Source organism: Penicillium paradoxum (genome assembly GCF_028828445.1).
Source record: "Penicillium paradoxum strain IBT 22861 chromosome Unknown utg000002l_segment0_segment0, whole genome shotgun sequence".
In the NCBI taxonomy this organism is placed as follows: Eukaryota; Fungi; Ascomycota; class Eurotiomycetes; order Eurotiales; family Aspergillaceae; genus Penicillium; species Penicillium paradoxum.
Window position 1 is genome coordinate 1516137 of NW_026643180.1, and position 22986 is coordinate 1539122.

Sequence of the window (22986 nt, forward strand, 5' to 3'; positions counted from 1 at the left end):
CTGCTTAGTATTTCATATCTACAGCCAGTCGTGAAGCATCAGCCATGTCGATGATTTCCCATTTTTTTCTGGAATTATTCTCTTCTGTCACTGAAATGACCCAATCTGTCTATCACTACGGAGTACGGAGTACTCTGTGTTTAACATCAATCCCCCTGCTTATCACCAGAGGTCAATGCACAGCAGGAGCTTGCCCCGGAGTTGCAAGCATGTTCCCGTCAGGCAGGATCCTAACGAGACAGAGGCAATATTCAAAAGAAAATATTAAGGAAATCATGTAAAGTAACTGGTTCTTATGTATTCTGTACTCTATACTCCATAATATTCAGTATCTTGTTTAATCTCATGCCTAGATCATCTCCCAAAATGGCCGAAGGATGCAAAAGCAAGGACCCGTAATTCCCCGGCTGCTCCTATGGAGTACATACCCCATCCACCACGTATCCGGCATGGCTGAAATGGGGCTGGCTTGGCCACTGATATCGGTCAGATCAGATGAATCATATCAGAAATCAGAATGACCAGCTTCCACTATCGGAGCTAAGATCGATGATTTGGGCTCCGTTTAGCGTTGAAAGGTGGAGCATTCATTGATTGTCTGAGACTGTGTCAGTTATTTAATTATCAGGGTCTCTCCCTGCAGGATATCTAGACATATCACTTTTCTCTCCTTTCATAGCTTGGTGCTTGGAAGCCTTTTCTACTTCGTCCTGCCTATCAATCCTATCGTGTATCAGATAGCATTGGCGTCTAACATCACTCTATTTCGATCATTATACTGCTTATCTTGCTTGTGATACCATTGGACGGGCCTAGGTTTCAAGATGGCGGAATATCCGGTTGAGTACAATGGCACCATTGCGACTGGTGGTGACTCCCTCCATGAGGACCTGAACATCTACTACAGTGTATGTTGTGTGACAATGCAATGGATAGGATATCAAACAAAAGGCGTATGGGCTAACTACATAAATAGTCCGGCGATATCGCATGGGTACTTATTTCAACAGCCCTAGTGTTGCTTATGATTCCTGGAGTTGGGTATGCCTTGATGACACATTTCCTCAATACTCGAAGATCCTAGCTAATAGCTCATTCATAGATTCTTCTACTCCGGCCTAGCCCGCCGAAAGTCGGCGCTGTCATTGATATGGCTTTCCATCATGTCTGTTGGGGTAGTTTCATTCCAATGGTTCTTCTGGGGTTATTCTCTAGCTTTCTCCCACTCAGCTGGCAGCTACATTGGTAATCTTGACAACATTGGCTTCAAGGATGTTCTGGGTGCACCGTCTGTGGGAAGTTCCAAGATTCCCGATCTCCTGTTTGCTATCTTCCAGGGCATGTTCGCCGCAATTACGTGAGTCGATACCTTTAACTGTAGATGGAAAACGAGGCCCTCGAAAACAGAAACTGACATAGCGTTCTCAATTAGGGTTGCTCTCGCGGTCGGCGCCGTTGCTGAACGTGGCCGTATGCTCCCTTGCATCATCTTCATGTTCATTTGGACTACTATTATCTACGATCCCATCGCCTGCTGGACATGGAATTCATCAGGCTGGGTCTTTAATCTCGGAGGACTAGACTTTGCTGGTGGTACTCCCGTCCACATTGCCTCTGGATCCGCTGCCCTCGCCTACTCCCTGATGCTGGGCAAGCGTCGAGGCCATGGTACCCACGAGCTCAACTATCGCCCTCACAATGTGACTCATGTTGTTATTGGCACTGTATTCCTATGGGTTGGCTGGTTTGGATTCAATGCAGGCTCTGCTCTCTCTGCCAATCTCCGCGCAGTCATGGCTGCCGTTGTCACTAACATTGCTGCCTCCGTTGGAGGTGTTACCTGGTGTCTGCTAGACTACAGACTAGAGCGCAAGTGGTCGACCGTTGGCTTCTGCTCTGGTGTAATTGCTGGTCTTGTTGCCATTACTCCCGGCTCAGGCTATGTCACTCCGTGGGCAGCCCTTATTTTCGGCGTCGTCGGCGCTATCTCTTGCAACTATGCCACAAAGCTCAAGTTCCTGCTCGGTGTCGATGATGCTCTTGATATCTTTGCTGTCCACGGCATCGGCGGTATAGTTGGAAACCTTCTGACTGGTCTTTTCGCTGCGTGAGTGCATCTCTTTCTAGAACTATTCGACCGTAAACTAACATGTATTGGTAGTGACTACATTGCGCATTTGGACGGTGCTACCGAGATCGACGGCGGCTGGATCAACAAAAATTATATCCAGCTCGGATACCAGCTTGCTGATTCTGTCACTGGATTTGCCTATGCCTTCGTTGGAACTTGCATCATTCTCTTCCTCATGAACCTCATTCCCGGCCTCAGCCTGCGCGCGCCCGAGGAAGATGAGATTATGGGCATTGATGATGCGGAAATTGGCGAGTTTGCTGTAAGTATTCCTTTTTCCCCACAGCCCAAGAGATGTATTCTAACATTTCCCCTCTTCAGTATGATTATGTCGAAATTACTCGAGATATCGTCAATGGTGTGGAAAGCTCCGAGACTGGCTCTAAGCGCACAATGACTCCCACTCGTGAAGTTGACACCAAGGCATAAATCGAATTGATATATGCCTTGTCCTCTCTACATACTTAATAATTGGTAAATGCCACAATTCTCATTCTTTTGATTTCGTTTTCCCTCGTCAGAAGGTTGTTTTGAGCCCTAAGAACAGCTGTCGATTTTGTTTTCCGGGGAGTATTCGATTTTTTATTCCCAGACTTAGATACCCAATACCATATCTCATGCAACAAATATCCCGGGAAATACTGAACAGACCAAAAGCTGCAAAACGTAGAGATAGCGTAGACTGTCCTTATGGCCCAGATAAACATCAAAATGTCGCTGTGTAAACATGGTGCGCGAAAGCACCTATATATAGATGGGCACATCACATACTCCGTGAGGAGTACATACATGTAGCCTTCAAATATTAGAACGTACCTACGCAGAGAAGCTCGGCGTAGATACGTGAGAGTACAGACTCCTTGATTGGTCAATGCACAGCGGGACCCGCTCACCGGGCACCTTCCGGAATTCCGCCCCGCCGCGACATCTCCTAGGTAGCTCTGCGTTGCGCGGGATCTGGTAGGGACTCAGAATCATCGCAAAGCAGTCATCTCCCCCGGGGTCTTTCCTTTCTCCTTCCATCCCTCCCCCATATTCGTCTCATACCACTCCGAGTCCCTTGAATCAACTCCAGATTCGCGAAAATGGACTTTCCCACCGACATAGCGGAGTTTGACAAGGATCCGCGTATCTCTTACTCCAAGTCCGATGAAGCCTGGCTGCTGGAGACAGGCGGACGTGAATTCTTGTACAACCCTATCCTCAAGCGATGGGTCGAAACGGTATGTGATGCATGACCATTTCTGCGCACGCGATGGCGTGGTGGACCTCCCAGGGTGCTAACGTGGCTTGACACTGCAGATCGACGAGGAGCTTATTCGTTTGCAGCAATCGGGCTTTCAGTACAAGGGCGAGATCAAGCCTGATGCTCCTCATCCTCGTGACCGCAAGAAGCGGAAGAATTCGGCGGACGAGGTGAGTATTGCGATGATCATCTCTTTCTGGTTAAAGGGGTTGACAATTAACCTCCAACGTCACTTTAGGCCAACAGTTCCAAGCCTAAGAAGCCCCGTGTGAACACCGCCGTCTGGGTCACCTCGGTTCCCCTCGACGCCACGATGGAGGAAATTCGGGACACATTTGCCAGGTATGGAGTGCTTGCTGAGACACTCGACAGTGGAGAGCCGCGTATCAAAATGTACTGCGATGACGATGGCAAATTTAAAGGCGAGGTCCTTGTTGTGTACCTTCGTCCGGAGTCGGTGGCCCTCGCGATTTCAATGCTCGACGATACGGATTTCCGATTGGGTATCTCTGATCCATCTGGAAAAATTCGCGTCGAAGAGGCGGATTCCTCCTACAAGCGTGAGCAGTCCGCGTCGGCCAAGCTTACCAGAGCGGAGAAGAAAAAAATTGAGGAGTTAAAGGCTCGACAGGAAAAGTGGGTTGAATAATTATGGCAAGGTGTCTGTCACGTACTGACTTGGCCTTTCTAGGAAGCTTGCCGAATGGAGTGACGACGAAGAAACTCATGTCCTCAAGAAGAAGCCCTCTGAGTCTGCCAAATTTGTTGTTTTGAAGCACATGTTTACGCTGCAAGCGCTGGAGGTCTGACGCGCACCCCCACTTGATGCCTTGCACGGATCTGGACATACAGCTGACATCTATTTACAGGACGACCCAGCCGCGCTTCTTGAAATTACAGAGGAAATTCATAGTGAGGCCTCTAAGATTGGCGACGTGACCAAAGTCGTGCTTTACGATGAGGAGCCTGAGGGTGTCGCTCAAATCCGTTTTGTGGACCCTGCTGATGCAATCCGATGTGTCCAAGTAAGAAGCTCCAGATTCGGTCAAACTGGGGCCAGCTACTTATCATTTCACAGTTTATGAACGGGCGCAGCTTCGATCGCCAACGTGTTGTGGCATACATTTGGGATGGCAAGGAAAAGTTCCGGAAGTCCCGTAACAAGCAAGCTGTAGGATCGGACCCGGAAGATATCGATGACGCCGAAGTCAAACGACTTGAGAAATTCGGAGCCTGGCTGGAAGGCCGTGAGGCTGATAACGCCGAGGTCAAGGCCAGCCATGAGACTAATGTCAGCAACGCGATTATGCCCAACGTCGAGGCCAGTGCTAGCATCAAGGCCAAGGATACCGCCGAAGCCAAGGCCACAGCCAGCGGCAATGGTAGGGCCACCAGCGAGACCAAGGACAGCAGCGACAACTAAGACAACAACAACGAGAAAATTGGCAAGAACTAAGCTAACCCACCAAATGAAAACGCCGAACGAAGCCCAGTGAACAGTTACAAGTCGGCGAGAACTACGCAAGTGAATGAAGTGTGGCAAGAACCTACATAGTACTGATGCGGCACAAAGTAGTGGACGGATACTACGGAGTTAATTGAGCGGATACCCATGTACGATTATTGGATCCTTTTTTTCCAAATGTCACAATTGAGATCAAATGAAATCAAATGAAATTACCCCATGTCCCCATGTATACAACATACGATGTCAGACGGCTGTAGTAGAGACGCGCCCCAACAAACGTAAAATGTGGTTCGCACCTTCCCCCGAGTCCCGTGATGCGGCTATACCCAATTGGGCCTTCCCCCCCCCTGAAGTTCAGTTGTTGACTTGTTGATCCCACACACACCGCTCAACTGCCCTCCTGCTTTCTCTTCTCCCCCATCCTCCTCGACTGTAACCGGTCTATACTCCTTTTTTTCTCCATTTCTTCTCTACGGAATCCCTCCCTTCAATATGCGTGAGATTGTACGTTACCCCAATTCCCAGACGCGTCTCTTGATCTTAGGCCCCTGAACCAAGACCCCACCCGCTCTAAACAGATCTTTTGCTAACCCAATGCTCTAGGTTCACCTCCAAACCGGCCAGTGTGTAAGTTCGACCTCGATGATGGAACATTCTTGGAAACATTCTTGGGTTCGTGGGACTAAATTCTGCTTGGATTATAGGGTAACCAAATTGGTGCCGCCTTCTGGTACGTGCAGCATCACGCCAAAACTTTTTCGCGTTGGGCATCAATTGATGATTTACTAATCTGATTATAGGCAAACCATCTCTGGCGAGCACGGTCTCGATGGCGATGGCCAGTAAGTTTGATGTGATGGATTTTACCAAGGTGGACTCGTGGTCTGATGTTTCGTTAGGTACAATGGTACATCTGACCTCCAGCTCGAGCGCATGAACGTCTACTTCAACCATGTAAGTACAATGACGTTCGCCTAATTGATTATGCATAGTCTGATTGGATCCTTTTCTTCGATGTTCTAGGCCAGTGGTGACAAGTACGTTCCCCGTGCCGTCCTGGTCGATTTGGAGCCCGGCACCATGGACGCTGTCCGCTCCGGTCCTTTCGGCAAGCTCTTCCGCCCCGATAACTTCGTCTTCGGTCAGTCCGGTGCCGGAAACAACTGGGCCAAGGGTCACTACACTGAGGGTGCCGAGCTTGTCGACCAGGTCCTCGATGTCGTCCGCCGTGAGGCCGAGGGTTGCGACTGCCTCCAGGGTTTCCAGATCACTCACTCCCTGGGTGGTGGTACTGGTGCCGGTATGGGTACACTCCTGATCTCCAAGATCCGTGAGGAGTTCCCTGACCGCATGATGGCCACCTTCTCCGTCGTTCCCTCCCCCAAGGTCTCCGATACCGTTGTCGAGCCTTACAACGCCACCCTCTCCGTTCACCAGCTCGTCGAGCACTCCGATGAGACCTTCTGTATCGATAACGAGGTACGAATTACGTGGCGAAACGCTGATATAAAGAGTATTACTGACAATCCTAGGCTCTGTACGACATCTGCATGCGTACCCTCAAGCTCTCCCAGCCCTCTTACGGTGACCTGAACCACCTCGTCTCCGCCGTCATGTCCGGTGTGACCACCTCCCTCCGTTTCCCCGGCCAGCTCAACTCCGATCTCCGCAAGCTCGCCGTCAACATGGTTCCCTTCCCTCGTCTGCACTTCTTCATGGTCGGCTTCGCTCCCCTGACCAGCCGTGGCGGCCAGTCTTACCGCCAGATCAGCGTTCCCGAGTTGACCCAGCAGATGTTCGACCCCAAGAACATGATGGCTGCTTCCGACTTCCGTAACGGCCGTTACCTCACCTGCTCTGCTCTCTTCCGCGGTAAGGTCTCCATGAAGGAGGTCGAGGACCAGATGCGCAACATCCAGAGCAAGAACCAGAGCTACTTCGTTGAGTGGATCCCCAACAACGTCCAGACCGCTCTTTGCTCCGTTCCCCCCCGTGGCCTCAAGATGTCTTCCACCTTCGTCGGTAACTCCACCTCCATCCAGGAGCTCTTCAAGCGTGTCGGCGATCAGTTCACTGCCATGTTCCGTCGCAAGGCTTTCTTGCACTGGTACACTGGTGAGGGTATGGACGAGATGGAGTTCACTGAGGCTGAGAGCAACATGAACGATCTTGTCTCCGAGTACCAGCAGTACCAGGAGGCCTCCGTCTCCGAGGGCGAGGAGGAGTAGTAAGGATTCCCCACATTCCCCCGGATTTCGAATACGACTAACGCATTATTTTCCCCCTATTTTTAGCCTCGGTGAGGAGATTGTTGACGAGGAGGTTTAAATAAATCTCTAAGATTTGTTCAAATTAATACCCTTGTCCAGCCTACATTCTCTACCATTCGGACCGGCTTTGTGGGCTCAAGCCCCGAAGCCAATTTGTTTGAGCGCTCCTAATTTACACCCTTTTTTGTCTATTTTCCTGCTCGGCTTGGGTGATTTGTTGAACCCCTCCAGAATAGCACATAGTGGAAAAGCAAGTGGTCAAAACACTTTTTATGACCCTTCAAGTTGTTTTAATTGTAGTTGCTATATCTTCAAAGTTGGTTCACTCAACAGCGTAGCCTCGAGCTCGATATATGCTTCAATATCCAGCATACCATCTTCCCCTATGTTGTAGGTCTCCATCCATATCCACTTCCCCACAAGTAATCCCTCGCCATTTCTACGGTGTACATCTCAATGGAAAGGACACTTCCCAGTCCGATATCCCTTTAGTTCCTCCAAAGTCTCATCCAAATGCTTCTTCCCTTTCCCTTCGAAATACTTCGGTCCAACATCTGGAATATTGTAACCGGTGGGATAGTACTTATTCCCCTCATCACCAGGTACAGGCCGGCCCAGTGCCCAAGTCAGCCATGCGGTTGGACCCCAGCGGTTCCAAAACGTGGGCTTGACATAATACGGCGCAGCATCCCACTTGGTGATGAAGTAGCGTTCGTTTTGATCAGCTTTCTCGGTGAACGACGAGAAGCGCAGGAAGTAAGGTCGTGGCGGCGCTAGATAGCGAAGGAAGAGCTTGCGTACTGTGAGCACAGCCGAGAAAATGGATGCACAGAAGCTGGAAGGAGGATCGAAGCTTTTTGGCAGGATGTTAGTTGACAACCTGGTCATTTCCGGTACAACTCTTATGTGCCAGCCATGCATCCACACAATACCGAAATCTCAGAGAACAGAACAGAAAACTCAACACCACTTACTACATCGCCTTTCGCAGCCTGTCATCCATCATATACGAAACAAACTGTAACCCAATCGGGTGCAACACCTTCGGTAGCATGTAAACCAAAACCGCTGTCGTCTGATCCGCCGTCTCGCGATTCTTGATATGAGGAACCATATACTTCGCTTCATACTCCTCGCTCCAAGCCTCGATCTCATCGAGCCACTGGATTCCATCCTGGAATCCGGTCTTCCCGGATGGCAATTTCTCGAAACTGACATCGAGTCCATCCCCTACACTCTTCCAGAACGTGCCAATAGCACACCGCTCCAGATCGCTCAGCGCGCGCCACTCGTATTTGTTAATGAAGTGGATCGGTTGCAGAGCGAATAACGCCAGCGTGAAGAGCATATCATCGTCAAGAATCTTGCCTGAAGATCGGTACCCGCTGTGTAGGAAACGGGTGCGAGCGAGACCCATATATGCGCGCGCTGAGACCGGGCTGTTGCCGACAATTTCTTGGATGAGCACGCTGGTGTCGGTGTATCGCTTCAGTGAAGTTTCAGGGTTGGAGAATTGGCTTGTTTTCGTGAGTAGGCCTGAGATTGTGGGGATGCCGTAGGTCTTTTGGGTGGATTATAGACAACAGATTAGAAAGGGGTCCATGGATCGTATAGATGCAGACTGTCATACTCGGAATAAAGCAAATTGCAGACTTTTGATAAACATGAAGGGGAATTCTAGCTGGGCGGTTTGTTTCTGGATCTCGAAGGCCTCTTCGTCGGTCATTTTGGCCAATGACTCGCGCGTGGGATAGTCATATTTCTTCTGCAGCTTGCGTAGTCGCTGGAATCGGAGTGATATTGTCACCACTGGCCAGGCTAGTAGGAGCCCCACGGCGTAGGGGAGTAGTTGTGTTGACATGAGGGTGGCTGGAGGAGTGTCCAGGGGTGAAGTGTTTTTGTTGCGGGGGAATCAAGTGTCCCACGCAAGCCTTTAAATAATATGCGCAGGCCGATATTCGAGTTCGACTGAGAGTGATAAGTATGAAGCTTTTTAACCCTGGAAGATCGGGCCCTTGCTAGTGGCTCTTTGCTTTTTCCTGGCGTATCTCCAATGACCGCTCATTGGGTGCATAGGTGACCCCCTAGCGGGCGGGCCTCACGCTTTCTTTTGCATCTGAGGGGCATCTCTGTTGCTATTGTTATGATTGGTTTGGATGATATAGTCAATGGCATGTTCACACTCAAGGTTACCGAGCCTCGGGATCATAAAGAGGGGATCCCACGGAGGTGGCGCTCTGTTACTTCTTTTCCCATGGTGTGTGCATTATTCCATAGATTGCCACCATTAGAGATTCATTATTCGACTCTATGGCGTAGTTGAGCATAACTCCACATCATAGAGGGCTTGGTGTCTGGAGTTAAAAAACGCCACTTCGTAATATATTCAGATCCCCAGGAAATCCTTTGAAGCCAGAGACGAAACTTGGCATTCTGTCTCATGCAAGGACTCATTTTTGTTCTTCATTACAAACACATTTGATCATTGAACCCCTCGAAATCTATCTTATCCAGACATATAGGTGACAACCATCATGACTCGTTACAGTTTCCCGCTATATACTTCTCCGGTTTATATTGGGCTGCCACACTTGCCCACAGACCATGTTCAACGCATCAACACATCAAATGAGCTAGCGACCAATAAATTTGATCTCCATTGCGCGTAATGGAGGGAAGCATACCGCTGTGAAGCCCGCTCCCAGCCAGAGACCTAGATCAGCATCGCCGGCCACCTGTGCAATGGGACCGATATAATACGCTTGAGACTAGATTAATGCATTAGACATGATCAGCTAGAACGAGTAGAAGGACTTACCATGCCGACAATTGCACCAGCCCAGCCAATAAGGAAAGAAACTCCCGCTGCAATACCCAAAGGCAGTTTGTCACGGCAATTCCAGTGCGACCAGTCATATCTCTTATTCCTGCGAATGATGAAATTTTCTTCCAAGACAATCACAATGAAAATCATAACCCAGTATCCAATCAGGGGCAGGAAAGATTTGAAAATCTCATACAGTTGATTCCGACCTCCCATCGCACAAGCGCCATAAACAAGCGTCGCAAGAGTCGTGAAGACCGACTTGGGAACTTTCCCAAATGCACCACCAACCATTTGAAGGTTCATGCCCATTGAGTAGGCGCCGGGGGTATTGTTAGCAACCAGCGCGAGGACATTGATGACGGCGCAGAACTTCCCGAATCCACCGAGACCGTCGTACGCCGTCATCAACACGCCTCCGGGGCTGGTGCCGTACTTTTTAGCGTAATGCGGCGAGCTGGACATGATGGTCCCAAGACCAGCACCCATAAGAAGGACGATCGACATGCCCATAGTGGCGCCGAAGACAGTCACCAGGAATGTTCGTGAGCTTCTGATGTGGGGTGGGTAGTTGACGAAATAATCAGCGGCGAGCGGGGCCCAGCCAAGGGCAATAGACAGTCCCAAAGAGAAGAATGTGAGACGTTTCGCGGTTGCGTGCTCCGTTGACATTTGGGTTTGGAAGTTGAAGTCGAAATGAGGGCCTGCGGAGCCCACCATCACGCATATCACCAGCAATTGCGGTAACCAAGCAACTCTGATCGTCCATTAGAATCTGCATTGTACATGGTCGAGGGTTTATCGATACTTACCGCTCATAGAGCTGGAAGAGTTTCATGCCGAATGAAGCCATGGCCCAACTGGTACCGGCAACGATGACTATGCCCACCATGACGGAGAGATGGCCACCCGAGACAACAGACAGAATCTGTCCACCAATCACACTGTTCACCATGCTATATCCGATGTTGGTGAAGAGATTTAGAACAATGCACACTTTGCTGGGGTAATAACCCATAAAATACCGTGCCACGATCTACCACGTTCATAAGTACTCGGCCTTCGCTTGTAATAGCATCAATGGCAAGGAATATCAACATACCAATGTGCGATTTCCGCTCCTCGGTCCCCATGTACTCATAAATCCAACTGTGCAATTTCCCACTAGACATCCAAACACAGCACACAGGGCTGCCTCCTTGAAGCTGAGACCAAAGACGAACGTACCCATCGATCCCACAATAATGTTATTCGTGGCCAATGTCATGCTGAACCACATCAGGAGCATATGAAGCGTTGTTGACGATGTAATTGGCTCTCGTTCTTCCAACGGAACAGGTCCGATGCCCCCACTTTCGACATTTTTCAAGCTTGCGATCAATCGCTGATATCGTGATTGGGGTAGGGGTTCGGGCTTCGCGAGCTCTGTATCATTGGAAGAGCTGCTCGAGGTACTTTTGTCGAGGTGACATTCGTTTACGTTCTCCATGGAAGACGAGCTGGCTTTTTCGACATCTTGAGACATTGTTCTCGGACTGGTGTTTAGTTCAACTGCATGTAATAACACTGTTCGTCGACAGAACTTTCAATCCGAATCTACCAGATGGCAAACAATTGCTCGGTAAGCTGGCGTGTAGGTTGATGTCGTAGATCAACAGCTATACAATAGACATTAAGATAGGAGTGGAAAATGAGGCATATAAAGTATGAGAGGGGAGAAGGAGCTATGGCATGGTAGATATAAGGATAGAAGACTCTCAGGGCCAGTGCACCATTGCTAGGTCATTGAAACCTGGTATTACCTTATCTACTCAACGAGACGGTGTAACGACCCCAGGGGAAGCGGGATACATACGCATTCCTCGGCAATCAAGGCACGAACCGAGCAGCTTCCAGCACGGTATCCGATGATGGGGCACTGGAATTGGGTTAACTGTAGTACAGTCCGGAGGGAACACGCACCGAGGATCGCAGATCATGGATTATCTTCTACAGAGTCAGAGCTACCAAGCTTGAGCTCAGATAATGATAAACATGTGAGGAGGGAAGCTTCATCCTGGAAAACGATCGACCCGTCCAGGACACACATATTCGGCGCTCTGTAACCCCCTCATGATACCATCAAGGGAAGGGATGGACTCATGACAGCACCCCGTGAAAATCACAAGTGCACTGCAACAAACTCCCCGGGTCTCGTGATCCGCGGCATATCTTCCGTATAGAGTAAGTTGCATACTGGAAAGCTCCGAATATGCATGCTCTGGAATGCTGCCGAGGCAAGGAGCTGACGATTGTCTACGAAGCTCGGATTTTATGGAGTGGTAGAAGAGGATGATGATCAGCTTGAAAGCTTTGTCGAGTAGATTCCACGAAAAATGTTCTTTTGATCTTCGTCTAGTGAGTGAAATACTTCCCGAGCATTTGGTGGAATTATTCGCCCCAGTTCTGGAAAGAGGTGGATTCTAAGGGGGCTCTGCGAAATAGTCGTGTTAGTCAAGCTTTGCTTCTATTCGGCCGCTCATAACTTAAAACAATTGTCCTGGTGGCTTGAGTACTATTCATAGACAGACTCGCTCGGTTGTCCACGGCATCTTCATATAGCCTCTCGGGAGAAGGGTTGATAGTTAGATCGTACGGAGTACAGGGGCCGATATTGCATATGCGAGTATTGAGTTGTGTTACATGTACTCTGCCAGCATAGGTCCCAACTTCTCTGGCACTCTACAGTCACCTTGATAGACCTATACGAATAGGATCCCCAATTATGCGATATTACGTAGCTCGAGTCTCCAGCTATCCTCTGCACGTTTAATGGCCAAGCTTTCTTCCCGTCTCTTCTGACCCACAAGCCGGAATCCGTGATGCTGATCTTTGAGGGTGAGCTCTTCCAAGTTGAAAGGTTGGCCAAAGCGGCTCGGAAACAATCATTTCCCAAAAGGGAAGTATCCCATAGAAACCGGTCTTGATTGTTTACATTGCGCGTAACCGACATGCATTGCTAATCAAAAAGACTCTAAGGGATTATTCAAGGTATGAATCAGCTCTGTATGACATGATATGTGTTCAAGACTATTTTGCGATATGGTCGTCTGTGCTGTTCCTGTGCTGTTCCTGTGGTTTCCTTGGTATCACTTCCATCACCATCCCAGCATTCTACATCCCCAGTCCTTTTGATTGGGAATAGCTGTCATTTATTCAAAAATGTTTGATTTGTCTTCTTTGTCTATTTTCAGAGACAACTTTGCCGTTCAGAATCCATAGATATAAATTATAGCCTTTATAGAAAGCTCCGGAAGTTGACTATGTTTGATTTCTTTGAACCGTAGGCAATTTTCACCAATCTAGATAGATTTTAACAGGCATAAATATCCAACCTCGTCCCCAGCTTCAAGCACAGTCTATCCATCTACTGCCAGCTCCGTCCCCCACCACATCAAGGTCTCGCTCATCATGGCTTCAGAGATGCAAACTCCCTCCGAGGCGGATATCACAATCTCCTCAGTTATATCACAAGAAGAAGTGTCAGAGGAGCCTATTCAACAAGCTGAAGCAACCCTCTCAGTCAATCTAGGCCCGTTCCTACGGGATGGACTCATCAAAGTCCACATGGACAATGAGATCACTGCCGTATTTTGGCTTCGTTCATATCTTGTAAACCAAAACAGCGCCCCTGACATCGCGGCCACAAATTTAAATTTCAATCAGTTCACCCTGGATCTCTGCGGTCACTTCGGATACAGCGAGCAACAGCATTCGCTTGTGTGGGACCCTCGAGGTCTTATCCACAGTCTCGACTGCGAATATGTCGTCAGGGGCCGTAATGGCTGGGTGGCTGCTCTGATACTCATGCAGAACCAGAAATTTGTGCAGGAAAACAAAGTGCCTTGCCACTTTCACATTGTGAACTACATTGAGTTTGGTACGAGAGGAACTTATTCTTGGATTGGATCAGCTCAACTGACTCGGACATGACTCTTAGAAATGCACAAAAAGACCATGGCTTCGAAGGATACAAATGCAAAGCAGATAGCATAGGCCAAGAATGAGGGGATCTTTTCTTATTGGATTGAATCAGAAGAAGCGTGGAACTGAAGAGGGAGATAGAACAGGACAGACATGTCTCATCTCATGAGTTTAAGGAGTCATGGAAATTCTAAAATTGATCAAATATGCCTGCAAATATATGTACAGCAAGAAGTAGAGCCATCGTTTTTGGTTTTCTAAAATACATAGCCATGGAGTGATGCACTTTGCCTGATAATTGCTCGTGTGTTTGAATACATAAACTGAATATGCCTCCAGGAATCGGAATGGCTATTTTGAAATGCAGATACTAAATTCTATGGAGGAAGTTTGACAAACCTGTTCCTTTTACAGTGAATTCAATACAATAGAACCTACATGTCTGAATCCAGCTCAACAAGGCTAGGTATCAAACTACAGAACTGCACAGTACACCCCCAGCTCCGAACGTCGACAAGGCGAAACAGGAGACAAATGATGGCAATTCCATTGTGAGAGAGAACCGAGCAATTGCAAGGTAAATAGTAGTGCAGCATAGGCGTTTTCCAGGTTATAGATCGGGTTGAGATATGTAACAAAAGTGGTAAACAAGCAGAAGACAATGAAAACTGTTTGTCTTGACCACTACCCCCACGTCTCAGCTTCTCGTGCCTAGTGAAGTTTCACTTCCTCAACCTTCTATTTTTTCCGTTATTAACCTTGACTCATGTCATACACAGTTGGTTGGAATTGCCTCACCACCAATCAACGCTTTCCAGCGCTTACTCCGATTCCCTCGCGTCTTCAACTGCAGCTTGTTCATACCATCTCTCGCTCTAACATGCCTACGGAAGCCAGTCCTAGCCCACTTCGTCCTGGATCGATCATGCAGCAGCTCGATCTGTACAACTGCCTCATCGAGGTAACCCGTTGCGACGATGAAGACACTAAGTCAGCTCTGTTTTCCCTTAGCTGTTACCTGACCGACCCCACTGGCACTCACCAAGATGGCAAGCTTGATTGCAACAAACTCAGCTACAAAAATTTCGAAGAGGACATCAGTGGGCACTTCAAATATGATCCCGAGAACGATGAGATCCGATGGGACAACAAGAGTTCTTTCCAGTCTGACACCAATGCAAGCGGATCCCAGGCTAAGGTCTTCGTCGTCAAGAGCCATAACAGCTGGGTGACTGCTCTGCTAGCCATGCAGTCTGCTGCCCACCAGGCCAGCTCGGGCTCGCACTCTATTTCTGCTGTTGGTCCTATTGCGATGACAGCTCGCTTTATTATCGTTCGCTCTGACTGTACGTTGATGTCCCCTGAGTTGATTCAAGGATTTCATAGCTAATTTGAGTGTCTATCTATAGACGAGTCGCAGAATGACCCAGACTACAGTGACAGTGCCCAGTCCGACCATAGCAGCACCAGCGGTGAGGACAACAAGAGCGAGAACCATGACAGCTCCGACTGCCAGAGCGAGAATGACGATAGTGTGAAGAGTGAGTCTGACTAGTCGACACATGACGCACCGCACCGTTGAGATGCGCTTTCGACAATTTCGAACAGCAATGGACATGTGCTCTTGGTTTTTACATGCAAGGAGAAAGGAAATCCAGTGGACAGATCAGCGAGAGCGAGACTAATGCTGTCTTTTCCCATGCCTGAATGGCTACCCAGGGTTGGAAACTCGAGGAGGAAAAAACTAGCAAAACATCCAAAAACAAATGCCAGATCAGACCCGGGGGCTTATGAGTGCTTTTCATCTTTTGTAATCACTGTGCTCTATCAAGTGTGCCAGATGTATCCTCAACATCGTAATCTCATAGTTGTATCGCATAACTCGACACTTCATCAGTCCCCTCCCGGACTGTCTTTTGCTGCTCGTCAATCTTCTGAATTTGAAACGATCTACTTGCCTACTCTTAACCTTTCTCCGGTTCGGCTTCCCTTTTTCCACACTACATTCTCCTCAAAAACTTCCTGAAAATGGCTTTCTACAATAGCTTTCGCGCCCGCTTGGGAGTAGTCCATCTACCCCCGATCCACGATGGCATGATCGTCGTACGTCGACCAGCGAACAATAACGAAACCGCCATCTTCTGGACGAGCAACTACTTTCTCCCAAGCGGAAGTAGCGAGCCAATCGCCATGAACTATGAATCCTTTCTCAGCGACCTGCGGTTTCATCTTCAGTACGATCCCGCATATGATCATATCCTCTTTCATGTACCAACCCCATACGAACTCTTTCCTTTGGACCCTGCTTTGCCTGGTGTAGAGGCTCCCCAAGATGTGCTGCCTGTAACATGCGTCGTCCGTGGCTATGGCCAGTGGATATCAGCATTGGTGGTGATGCAATCCTCCCGCTTGATGCAGCAATCGAACATCGAACACGCGCTCCGGGATGGGTTCGTCACTACGTCGGTTGGTCGTAGGACTCACCCTGTCGCTGCGACACAGTTCTTTCTTATCCGGGGTATAGGTATGCTTGTTAAGAGCCATCCAACTGACAGACGTGCTATCTCTAATATTGAAATGCAGATGCGGAAAACTCGGACTACAACTCGAGTCAAGAGAGAGGTCGCAATAGTATCCGACTCTGACACATGGCCGCGCCAATTTTGTTTCGAATAGACGAAGGATTTGGAGCAGACAGTTGCTAACGTCGAGTCGAAAGGAGCGAACGGACGACGTCGGACTTGACATCCTCCGCCCCACATTTCCCAATCAGGCAGCGAGAATACAAATATCCTTGCACTTCCCATTCCCCAGTAACGTACACACTATTCCGTCATGGCATCTATAACTCCCTCCCAAGAAGAACTGCAGCGGTTCTACATCGGCAAAGATATCAGCGATGTACCCAAGCCCGCCGCCGTGCTGGACGTAGCAATCATCCGCCGACACTGCGAGACCATGCTGCGCACAATCAAAGCGCTGAATGTCGGATTCAGAGTACACGTTAAATCCCACAAGGTACAATTCCCTAGAATACCAAGCCCGCTCTAGTAATTCCACCCAACTAACAACCACAAGACACCCGAAATCGCCAGACTCCAAATCGGCGACAGCATCGAGGCCAATTTCATAGCCTCAACAGTCATCGAGATCGAGATGATGACCCCTCTCCTCCAAGAGCTAAAACAGCAAGACCGGAGAATCAACATCCTCTACGGCATCCCCCTAGTCCCATCTCAAGTCCCACTACTAGCCAAGGCAGCCAGCACGCTAGGCGAGAACAGCATCACCGTAATGATCGACCACCCAGACCAACTCCCCTATCTAGAAAATCTATCCACTCTAGCCGGCCACCCAGTCAGTGCATTCGTCAAAGTCGACACAGGCTACCACCGCGCCGGCCTGCCGCCCGTGTCTCTCAACAAAAACGGGTTACTCGAGAAACTGGCCTCTCTCGAGACTGCAGGCGGCGCGAAACTCCTAGGACTATACTCACACAGCAGTCTGAGCTATAGCGGGACGACCCCCGAGCAAGCGATGGGCCATTTAATCGGCGAGATCCGCGGATGCAAAGACGCCCTACAGAGGAATTCGCATCTCCTGCCCAGCCGGGAACTGGTGATCAGCGTCGGTGCTACGCCGCAGGCTGTGTCTTCTCAGAATCTGCTGATTGAGGATGTTTCTCGCGAAGCAATAGAGTTGAAGGCTTTGCTGCGCGAGACAAATGTCGAGTTACATGCTGGCGTCTATCCCCTCCTGGATATGCAGCAATTCTCTACGCATGCCAGTGCCGAGTCGGGGAGTTTGGAGGATGAAATTGCTATTTCGGTGCTTGCGGAAGTCTGCAGTGTCTATAATGACGGTGAGCGAGAGAAGTCCGAGGCGTTGCTGGCTGTTGGGACGTTGGCGCTGGGTCGGGAGCCGTGTCCGAGTTACTCCGGGTGGGGGGTTGTTTCATCCTGGAGATTGGATGGCGTTGATAAATCTTCTGAGAGATTAATTGTGGAGAGGATCAGCCAGGAGCATGCAATTGTGTCTTGGGAGGGTGAGTCCCAGGAGAAGATACCTGTGCGTATCGGACAGGTTGTTAAAGTCTACCCGAATCATGCTTGTGTGACTGGTGCCTTTTATGGGTGGTATTTTGTTGTCGATTCGGATCGAGATGGCGATGCTGCTCGTATTGTGGATGTTTGGGTTCGGGCGAGAGGATGTGGAATGAGGGCCTGGTAGAGATGGGAATGTCTCAGCAAAAGGCAAATATTCTTGATTCTTTAACGTGGAATTAAAGCATTGGGAGTTCAGAATGAGTATAGAGAAACATATGTTCATTTGACTACGAGTAAATTAATCGCACACGCGACCAAGCGCGATCGGAAATGCAGTATTACAAGTCCATGAAGTAAATGGATGGCAAACTCAAGGAGCCAAAGAGAGCAAGGAAAGAAGGACAGAGAAATTTTGGGATTTGAAGACCAGTAGTCACTGTGTACAAGAAAGAAACAAATGCAAGAGGTGTTGAGCCCGTGTATACGCCAAGAGATATCAAAAAAAGTAAGAGGCCAACCAGGCCACCGAACCAAATGCAAATGATTGGAAAGGGTCCAAAAAAAGTACAGAGTCTATACGGAATTTTCAATAACAGTGCGCCGGATCACCCATCTCCAGACACCGAAAAAAAAAGCAGTAAAGTCAGGGGGAATAGAGACATAAAGAATTAAAACACAGGTCCCCGATTCAGTCGGGGAAAGAAGTGAGTAAAAAGGAAAAACGTATGTTTAAACGTGCGAGTGACTAGTGCTTGATCTCGATCTTTGAGACAGAGAGCGACGACCACGGCTAGAGGGCGCGCGGTCTATAGGCGGAGCATGCTCAAAGAAAGGAATGAGATCTGGGTTCTGACTAGGCGGTGTTCTGGAATTGGCAGAGTACTCGTTCAGGACACGGTCATCAGCAGCGGTGTCTGGGTGCACTTCAATGCCCGGCTCGCGGTCCAGGCCGCCATGAGGGCCGCCATTCGTAGGGAAGGTGATTGAATCTGCCTCGCCGTGACCGCGCTCAATTGGAGACCATCCAGCAATACTACCGGCGACAATGCCTGCCATGGCGGCGGCGGGTCCGAACGTCGAGTTGGACCGCGACCGGGTGTTGCGTCTAGAACGAGACTCGGGAGTTGGCGACTGTAGTGTCGGACTGCCATTGTCGTTGTCGCCGTTTGGTGTTGGCGGGGACGAAGAATCACGCGAGCGTGAGCCACTGCGGGACCGGGGAAGGAATTCCTGGGGGTGCTGCAGCTTGTGGCGAAGGTGTCGCAGACGTCCTCCGCGGACACGCTTGATGAAGGCGAGCTGGTCGCGGATTTCTTCGAGAGCCGGGTTCCACTCATAGTGGCGGTCTTCGTCTGAGATGACCAATTCAGGTCCCTTGGGGCGATGCCAGAAGTGGGGAACAAGTCTTGCAACAAATTCATCGGGAATCAGGCGGATAATCACAGCGATAGGTAATGAGATGACTCCAAGCACAATACTGACGGCCCACTGCGAGCCCTCATTGAGGCGCTTGACAGAGAAGGCAGCACCACCAACAAAGATGATCAAGACTTGACCTCCAATGATGATGATCTGAATACCAATGAACCACTTATTCAACCAGATACGCTCCATGATGTTCAGTTTGTTGTCAATGCGGCGGGAATTGTACTGGTTGAAAATTTGCATAAAGACGAAGGTGTTGAACACCACAGTCTGCAGATGGTCATGATCCCAAGAGAAAATACTTGACCCAGCAAAATTCAGAACGAAAGTCACAACCAGCTGGTAGATGGATTGTCCGACAATCATCTTCCACATCGTCAGGGTGATGAGAGGATCAGATTTCGATTCCGGTCGGCGGTCGAGTACTGTAGGTGTAGGAGGATCTGTGGCCAAAGCGAGAGCGGCGAATGTATCCATGATCAAGTTGACCCACAGGAGTTGGACTGCACTGAGTACAGAATCTTCGTTATCACTAGCGACCGCAGAGACGAAAGTGAGAATGACAGCAGTGATGTTGACGGTGATTTGGAACTGGAGGAACTTCTTAACGGCATCACAGACAGTGCGACCCCATGCCATAGCCTTGACAATAGACGAAAAGTTATCATCCATGAGAATAATGTCAGAAGCCTCCTTGGCAACCTCGGTACCAGTGATACCCATTGCAAAACCAACATCGGCGTTCTTAAGAGCCTGGGCATCGTTGGTGCCGTCTCCGGTAACAGCAACGGTCTCTCCAAGCTTCTTGAGCTGGTTGACCAGGATCTTCTTATCCTCGGGACTGGAACGCGCAATGACCTGGAGTCTTGGAATGATTTGGTTCATTTGGCGGGTGCTCAGTTTGCGGAACTTGGGTCCTTCAATGGCGATACCGCCAGGTGTGTAGATACCACACTCCTGGGCAATAGCTTTGGCGGTCATGATATTATCACCAGTCACCATCCTGACAAAGACTCCAGCGCGCTGGCATGCATATACGGCTTCGGGGACACCAGCTCGGACAGGATCCTGAATACCGAAGATTCCAAGCATTGACATGTCCTTAAAGACAGGCTCGAAGAGCGCCTGGTTGCGATCAATGTCGGAGACAGGAGCCCCACGAGGTGGCCATTGGTCGAAGTCGCGGTAGGCAAGAGAAATACATCGAAGAGAGCGCGAGGCATAGGTGGTCATGATGGTGTCCAATGAAGTTCTGTTATCGTCGGTAAGGGGAGCCTCAGAAAGTTCGCTGGTGGGATCGCGAACGATGCGCGTCGACTTTGCGACAAGAATTTCCGCGGCACCCTTGACTAGCATTCGGTACTTTCCATTGTCCAGCTGGATCACGACTGCCATACATTTGCGCCCAGAATCGAATGGATACATCTGCGCGAGCTTGCCGTTTGCCCTTTCTTCGCTTAGGACCCCCATTCCGAGGTAGTCCCGAGCGAAAGTCAAGAGAGCTGTCTCTGTCTTGGATCCAATAAATGTCTTCACTCCATCTGATTCGCCCTCGAATGCCGTTGAGTTATAAATGATCGATTGGCTCAGGGCATCCTTCACAGACGATGAGAGGGTGGAAACAAACTCCGATGGTGAAATCTCGATTTGGTCATCAGGCGAAATACCAGAATACTTTCCGAACCGCGAAGTTGTACCCAAAGTCGCAGCCACTGCTGTCATTTTATTTTCCGTTAATGTTCCAGTCTTGTCAGAGCAAATTGTGGTTGCATTTCCCATGGTCTCGCAAGCTTTGAGGTAGCGGACCAAGTTATTGTCCTTGATCATGCGTGTGGTTGCAAAAGCGAGAGCGAGAGTGACAGCCAGTGGTAAACCTTCCGGTACGGCAACGACGACAATAGTAACAGCAACAATGAAGATCTGCAAGAATGCCTGACCTTTGCCGTCGGCACCACCCTCGATGTTTTTGAGACGGACCAAGAATTTGATGAACAGCACGACAAAGAGCAGCAAACCAGATGCAAGACCGAGCTTGGCGATGTACTCGGCCAAAACATTGAGCTTAGTTTGCAAAGGCGTAGTCTCGCCCTCTTCCTGGAGGGACATCATCGTCCGGCCGTGTGTGGAGTTCATACCAGTAGAAGTAACCAAAAAGGTGCCAACGCCCTCAGAAACCTTGGCACCTGAAATGATGAAAGGATCCATTTTCTTCAGGTCTTCGTGGTTCTCGATCGTTTGATACACTTCATCGCCCGGGGTCTTACGGAGAACGTCGGACTCGCCTGTAGCAGAAGATTCGTCGCACTTTAGGTCGTGACAGTCGATCAAAATGCCATCAACTGGTACCATATCTCCGGCTTCCAAAAGCATGACATCGCCAACCAGGACATCGTGGATGGAGATTTCCTCGATCCGGCCAGATCGCGTAACTTTTACCTGTCGGTTTTCCTTCTTCTTGTTGAGGATCGCAAATTGGCGTTCCTTTTGCCAGTCATTCGCTGCGCCAACCGTGACCACGATAATGATGGCCACGAGAATAGCCAAGCCCTCCACCCATTCCACGCCAGGTTCGTCGGGATTTACTGGATGGAGCGATTGCGGAATTCCCACTGCAAGGGAAACGATGGCCGCAATCGTCAACAAGATCAGCACCTTATCGTTGTAGGCAATCCAAGCAAGTTCCCAAATCGTCTTCAATTTCCTCTCGGGGAGCTTGTTATCTCCATAGATGCGTCTTCGGTCAAAGAATTCTTCTCCTCCTTGGGTGGTGACGGCACTCTCGTTGGTCGTTGGTGGCGGCCGTGGAGAGGCAGACTTAGGCACATGCTTTGATGAGGCAACCTCTTCAAAGTTCACAGTCCCGTCCAGAGTCGTCTCGTCCACGCTAAGACCGCTTTTTACGTCGGTTCGTAGTCCCTTTTCAAGTCCTCGCAAGCCTCCCAACGCATGGAAGGCGCTAAAGCTCTTCGGATTGAGCAGCTTGTTCAGCTGACCGGGTGAGAAAGCAAACTTGTTATCCTCGACCTCGAATTCATCCTCACGACCAGGGTCCGGGTGCAGAGCATCCTCATCAGCCACGAAGACATTCTTGGGCAAATCAGGCCCTGATCCTTGTGATGCTGAGGTCACGTGTGTTTCGCCGCCGTATGTGCTTATTGTCTGGTTAGTCTCTTCCGACTCCAGGGAGTTGCCGCGGGAGCGCGCTCCGGGCACGGAAAGGTAGTTCGAATGCGCCTCTGGTGTTTTCGTTTTCGGGGACGAGATATTGTGAGGTGAGGTTGGGCGGCTCTCGCGGTCGGAGGCATTGGAGCGTATGGAGCCGATGGAACGGATATCCGAAGGAGATGCGCTACCACTGTTGAGCAGGGCGCTTGTATCGGTATGTGCATTATTGTATGATTGTACAGAAGATCCTCCGGAGAGGACTTGAATTGGGGGGCTAGAGGTATCGGGGGAATTGACAGCCGAGGTATCGATGGTGATAGTCGGTGCGCGTTCTCTGCGCAGAGGTGTGGACGATTGCTGCGCCGGCCCATCCTGTGATTTAGACATTATGGAAGATCAATCCGAGCGCGGTTCACGCGTGGCACAGATCTGTAGATGACCAGTTCAT

General features: G+C 49.6%; 10 protein-coding genes across 10 annotated transcripts; 7 read left to right on the forward strand and 3 right to left on the reverse strand.

Annotated features, from left to right (window-relative positions):
* Positions 1 to 824: 824 nt before the first annotated feature.
* On the forward strand, positions 825 to 2560 carry N7457_000573 (ammonium permease MEP2; the record flags this gene model as incomplete). Its single annotated transcript, XM_057171641.1, has 6 exons — positions 825 to 908; positions 977 to 1041; positions 1103 to 1357; positions 1433 to 2107; positions 2162 to 2393; positions 2453 to 2560. 6 exons carry the CDS (start codon positions 825 to 827, stop codon positions 2558 to 2560), a joined length of 1419 nt encoding a protein of 472 aa, XP_057035544.1.
* Positions 2561 to 3216: 656 nt separating this feature from the next.
* N7457_000574 (U2 snRNP complex subunit CUS2) lies at positions 3217 to 4800 on the forward strand (the record flags this gene model as incomplete). The annotated part of the gene is made up of 6 exons (XM_057171642.1): positions 3217 to 3354; positions 3434 to 3547; positions 3616 to 4013; positions 4069 to 4180; positions 4247 to 4402; positions 4456 to 4800. 6 exons carry the CDS (start codon positions 3217 to 3219, stop codon positions 4798 to 4800), a joined length of 1263 nt encoding a protein of 420 aa, XP_057035545.1.
* A 537-nt stretch (positions 4801 to 5337) lies between these two features.
* N7457_000575 (tubulin beta chain) lies at positions 5338 to 7196 on the forward strand (the record flags this gene model as incomplete). Its single annotated transcript, XM_057171643.1, has 8 exons — positions 5338 to 5349; positions 5449 to 5472; positions 5550 to 5575; positions 5646 to 5687; positions 5745 to 5799; positions 5869 to 6324; positions 6378 to 7072; positions 7140 to 7196. The coding sequence occupies 8 exons, from the start codon at positions 5338 to 5340 to the stop codon at positions 7171 to 7173; spliced, it is 1344 nt and encodes a 447-aa protein (XP_057035546.1). The 3' UTR covers positions 7174 to 7196.
* Positions 7197 to 7568: 372 nt separating this feature from the next.
* Positions 7569 to 8976, reverse strand: N7457_000576 (uncharacterized protein; the record flags this gene model as incomplete). The annotated part of the gene is made up of 3 exons (XM_057171644.1): positions 7569 to 7968; positions 8090 to 8676; positions 8746 to 8976. The coding sequence occupies 3 exons, from the start codon at positions 8974 to 8976 to the stop codon at positions 7569 to 7571; spliced, it is 1218 nt and encodes a 405-aa protein (XP_057035547.1).
* A 772-nt stretch (positions 8977 to 9748) lies between these two features.
* N7457_000577 (purine-cytosine permease family protein) lies at positions 9749 to 11464 on the reverse strand (the record flags this gene model as incomplete). Its single annotated transcript, XM_057171645.1, has 4 exons — positions 9749 to 9883; positions 9934 to 10696; positions 10752 to 10975; positions 11042 to 11464. The coding sequence occupies 4 exons, from the start codon at positions 11462 to 11464 to the stop codon at positions 9749 to 9751; spliced, it is 1545 nt and encodes a 514-aa protein (XP_057035548.1).
* Positions 11465 to 13389: 1925 nt separating this feature from the next.
* On the forward strand, positions 13390 to 13974 carry N7457_000578 (uncharacterized protein; the record flags this gene model as incomplete). Its single annotated transcript, XM_057171646.1, has 2 exons — positions 13390 to 13858; positions 13919 to 13974. 2 exons carry the CDS (start codon positions 13390 to 13392, stop codon positions 13972 to 13974), a joined length of 525 nt encoding a protein of 174 aa, XP_057035549.1.
* Positions 13975 to 14782: 808 nt separating this feature from the next.
* N7457_000579 (uncharacterized protein) lies at positions 14783 to 15457 on the forward strand (the record flags this gene model as incomplete). The annotated part of the gene is made up of 2 exons (XM_057171647.1): positions 14783 to 15248; positions 15312 to 15457. The coding sequence occupies 2 exons, from the start codon at positions 14783 to 14785 to the stop codon at positions 15455 to 15457; spliced, it is 612 nt and encodes a 203-aa protein (XP_057035550.1).
* A 473-nt stretch (positions 15458 to 15930) lies between these two features.
* N7457_000580 (uncharacterized protein) lies at positions 15931 to 16578 on the forward strand (the record flags this gene model as incomplete). Its single annotated transcript, XM_057171648.1, has 1 exon — positions 15931 to 16578. The coding sequence occupies one exon, from the start codon at positions 15931 to 15933 to the stop codon at positions 16576 to 16578; it is 648 nt and encodes a 215-aa protein (XP_057035551.1).
* Positions 16579 to 16737: 159 nt separating this feature from the next.
* On the forward strand, positions 16738 to 18132 carry N7457_000581 (uncharacterized protein; the record flags this gene model as incomplete). The annotated part of the gene is made up of 2 exons (XM_057171649.1): positions 16738 to 16920; positions 16981 to 18132. The coding sequence occupies 2 exons, from the start codon at positions 16738 to 16740 to the stop codon at positions 18130 to 18132; spliced, it is 1335 nt and encodes a 444-aa protein (XP_057035552.1).
* Positions 18133 to 18677: 545 nt separating this feature from the next.
* pmcA (putative P-type calcium ATPase) lies at positions 18678 to 22925 on the reverse strand (the record flags this gene model as incomplete). The annotated part of the gene is made up of 1 exon (XM_057171650.1): positions 18678 to 22925. One exon carries the CDS (start codon positions 22923 to 22925, stop codon positions 18678 to 18680), a length of 4248 nt encoding a protein of 1415 aa, XP_057035553.1.
* Between the last annotated feature and the right edge of the window lie 61 nt (positions 22926 to 22986).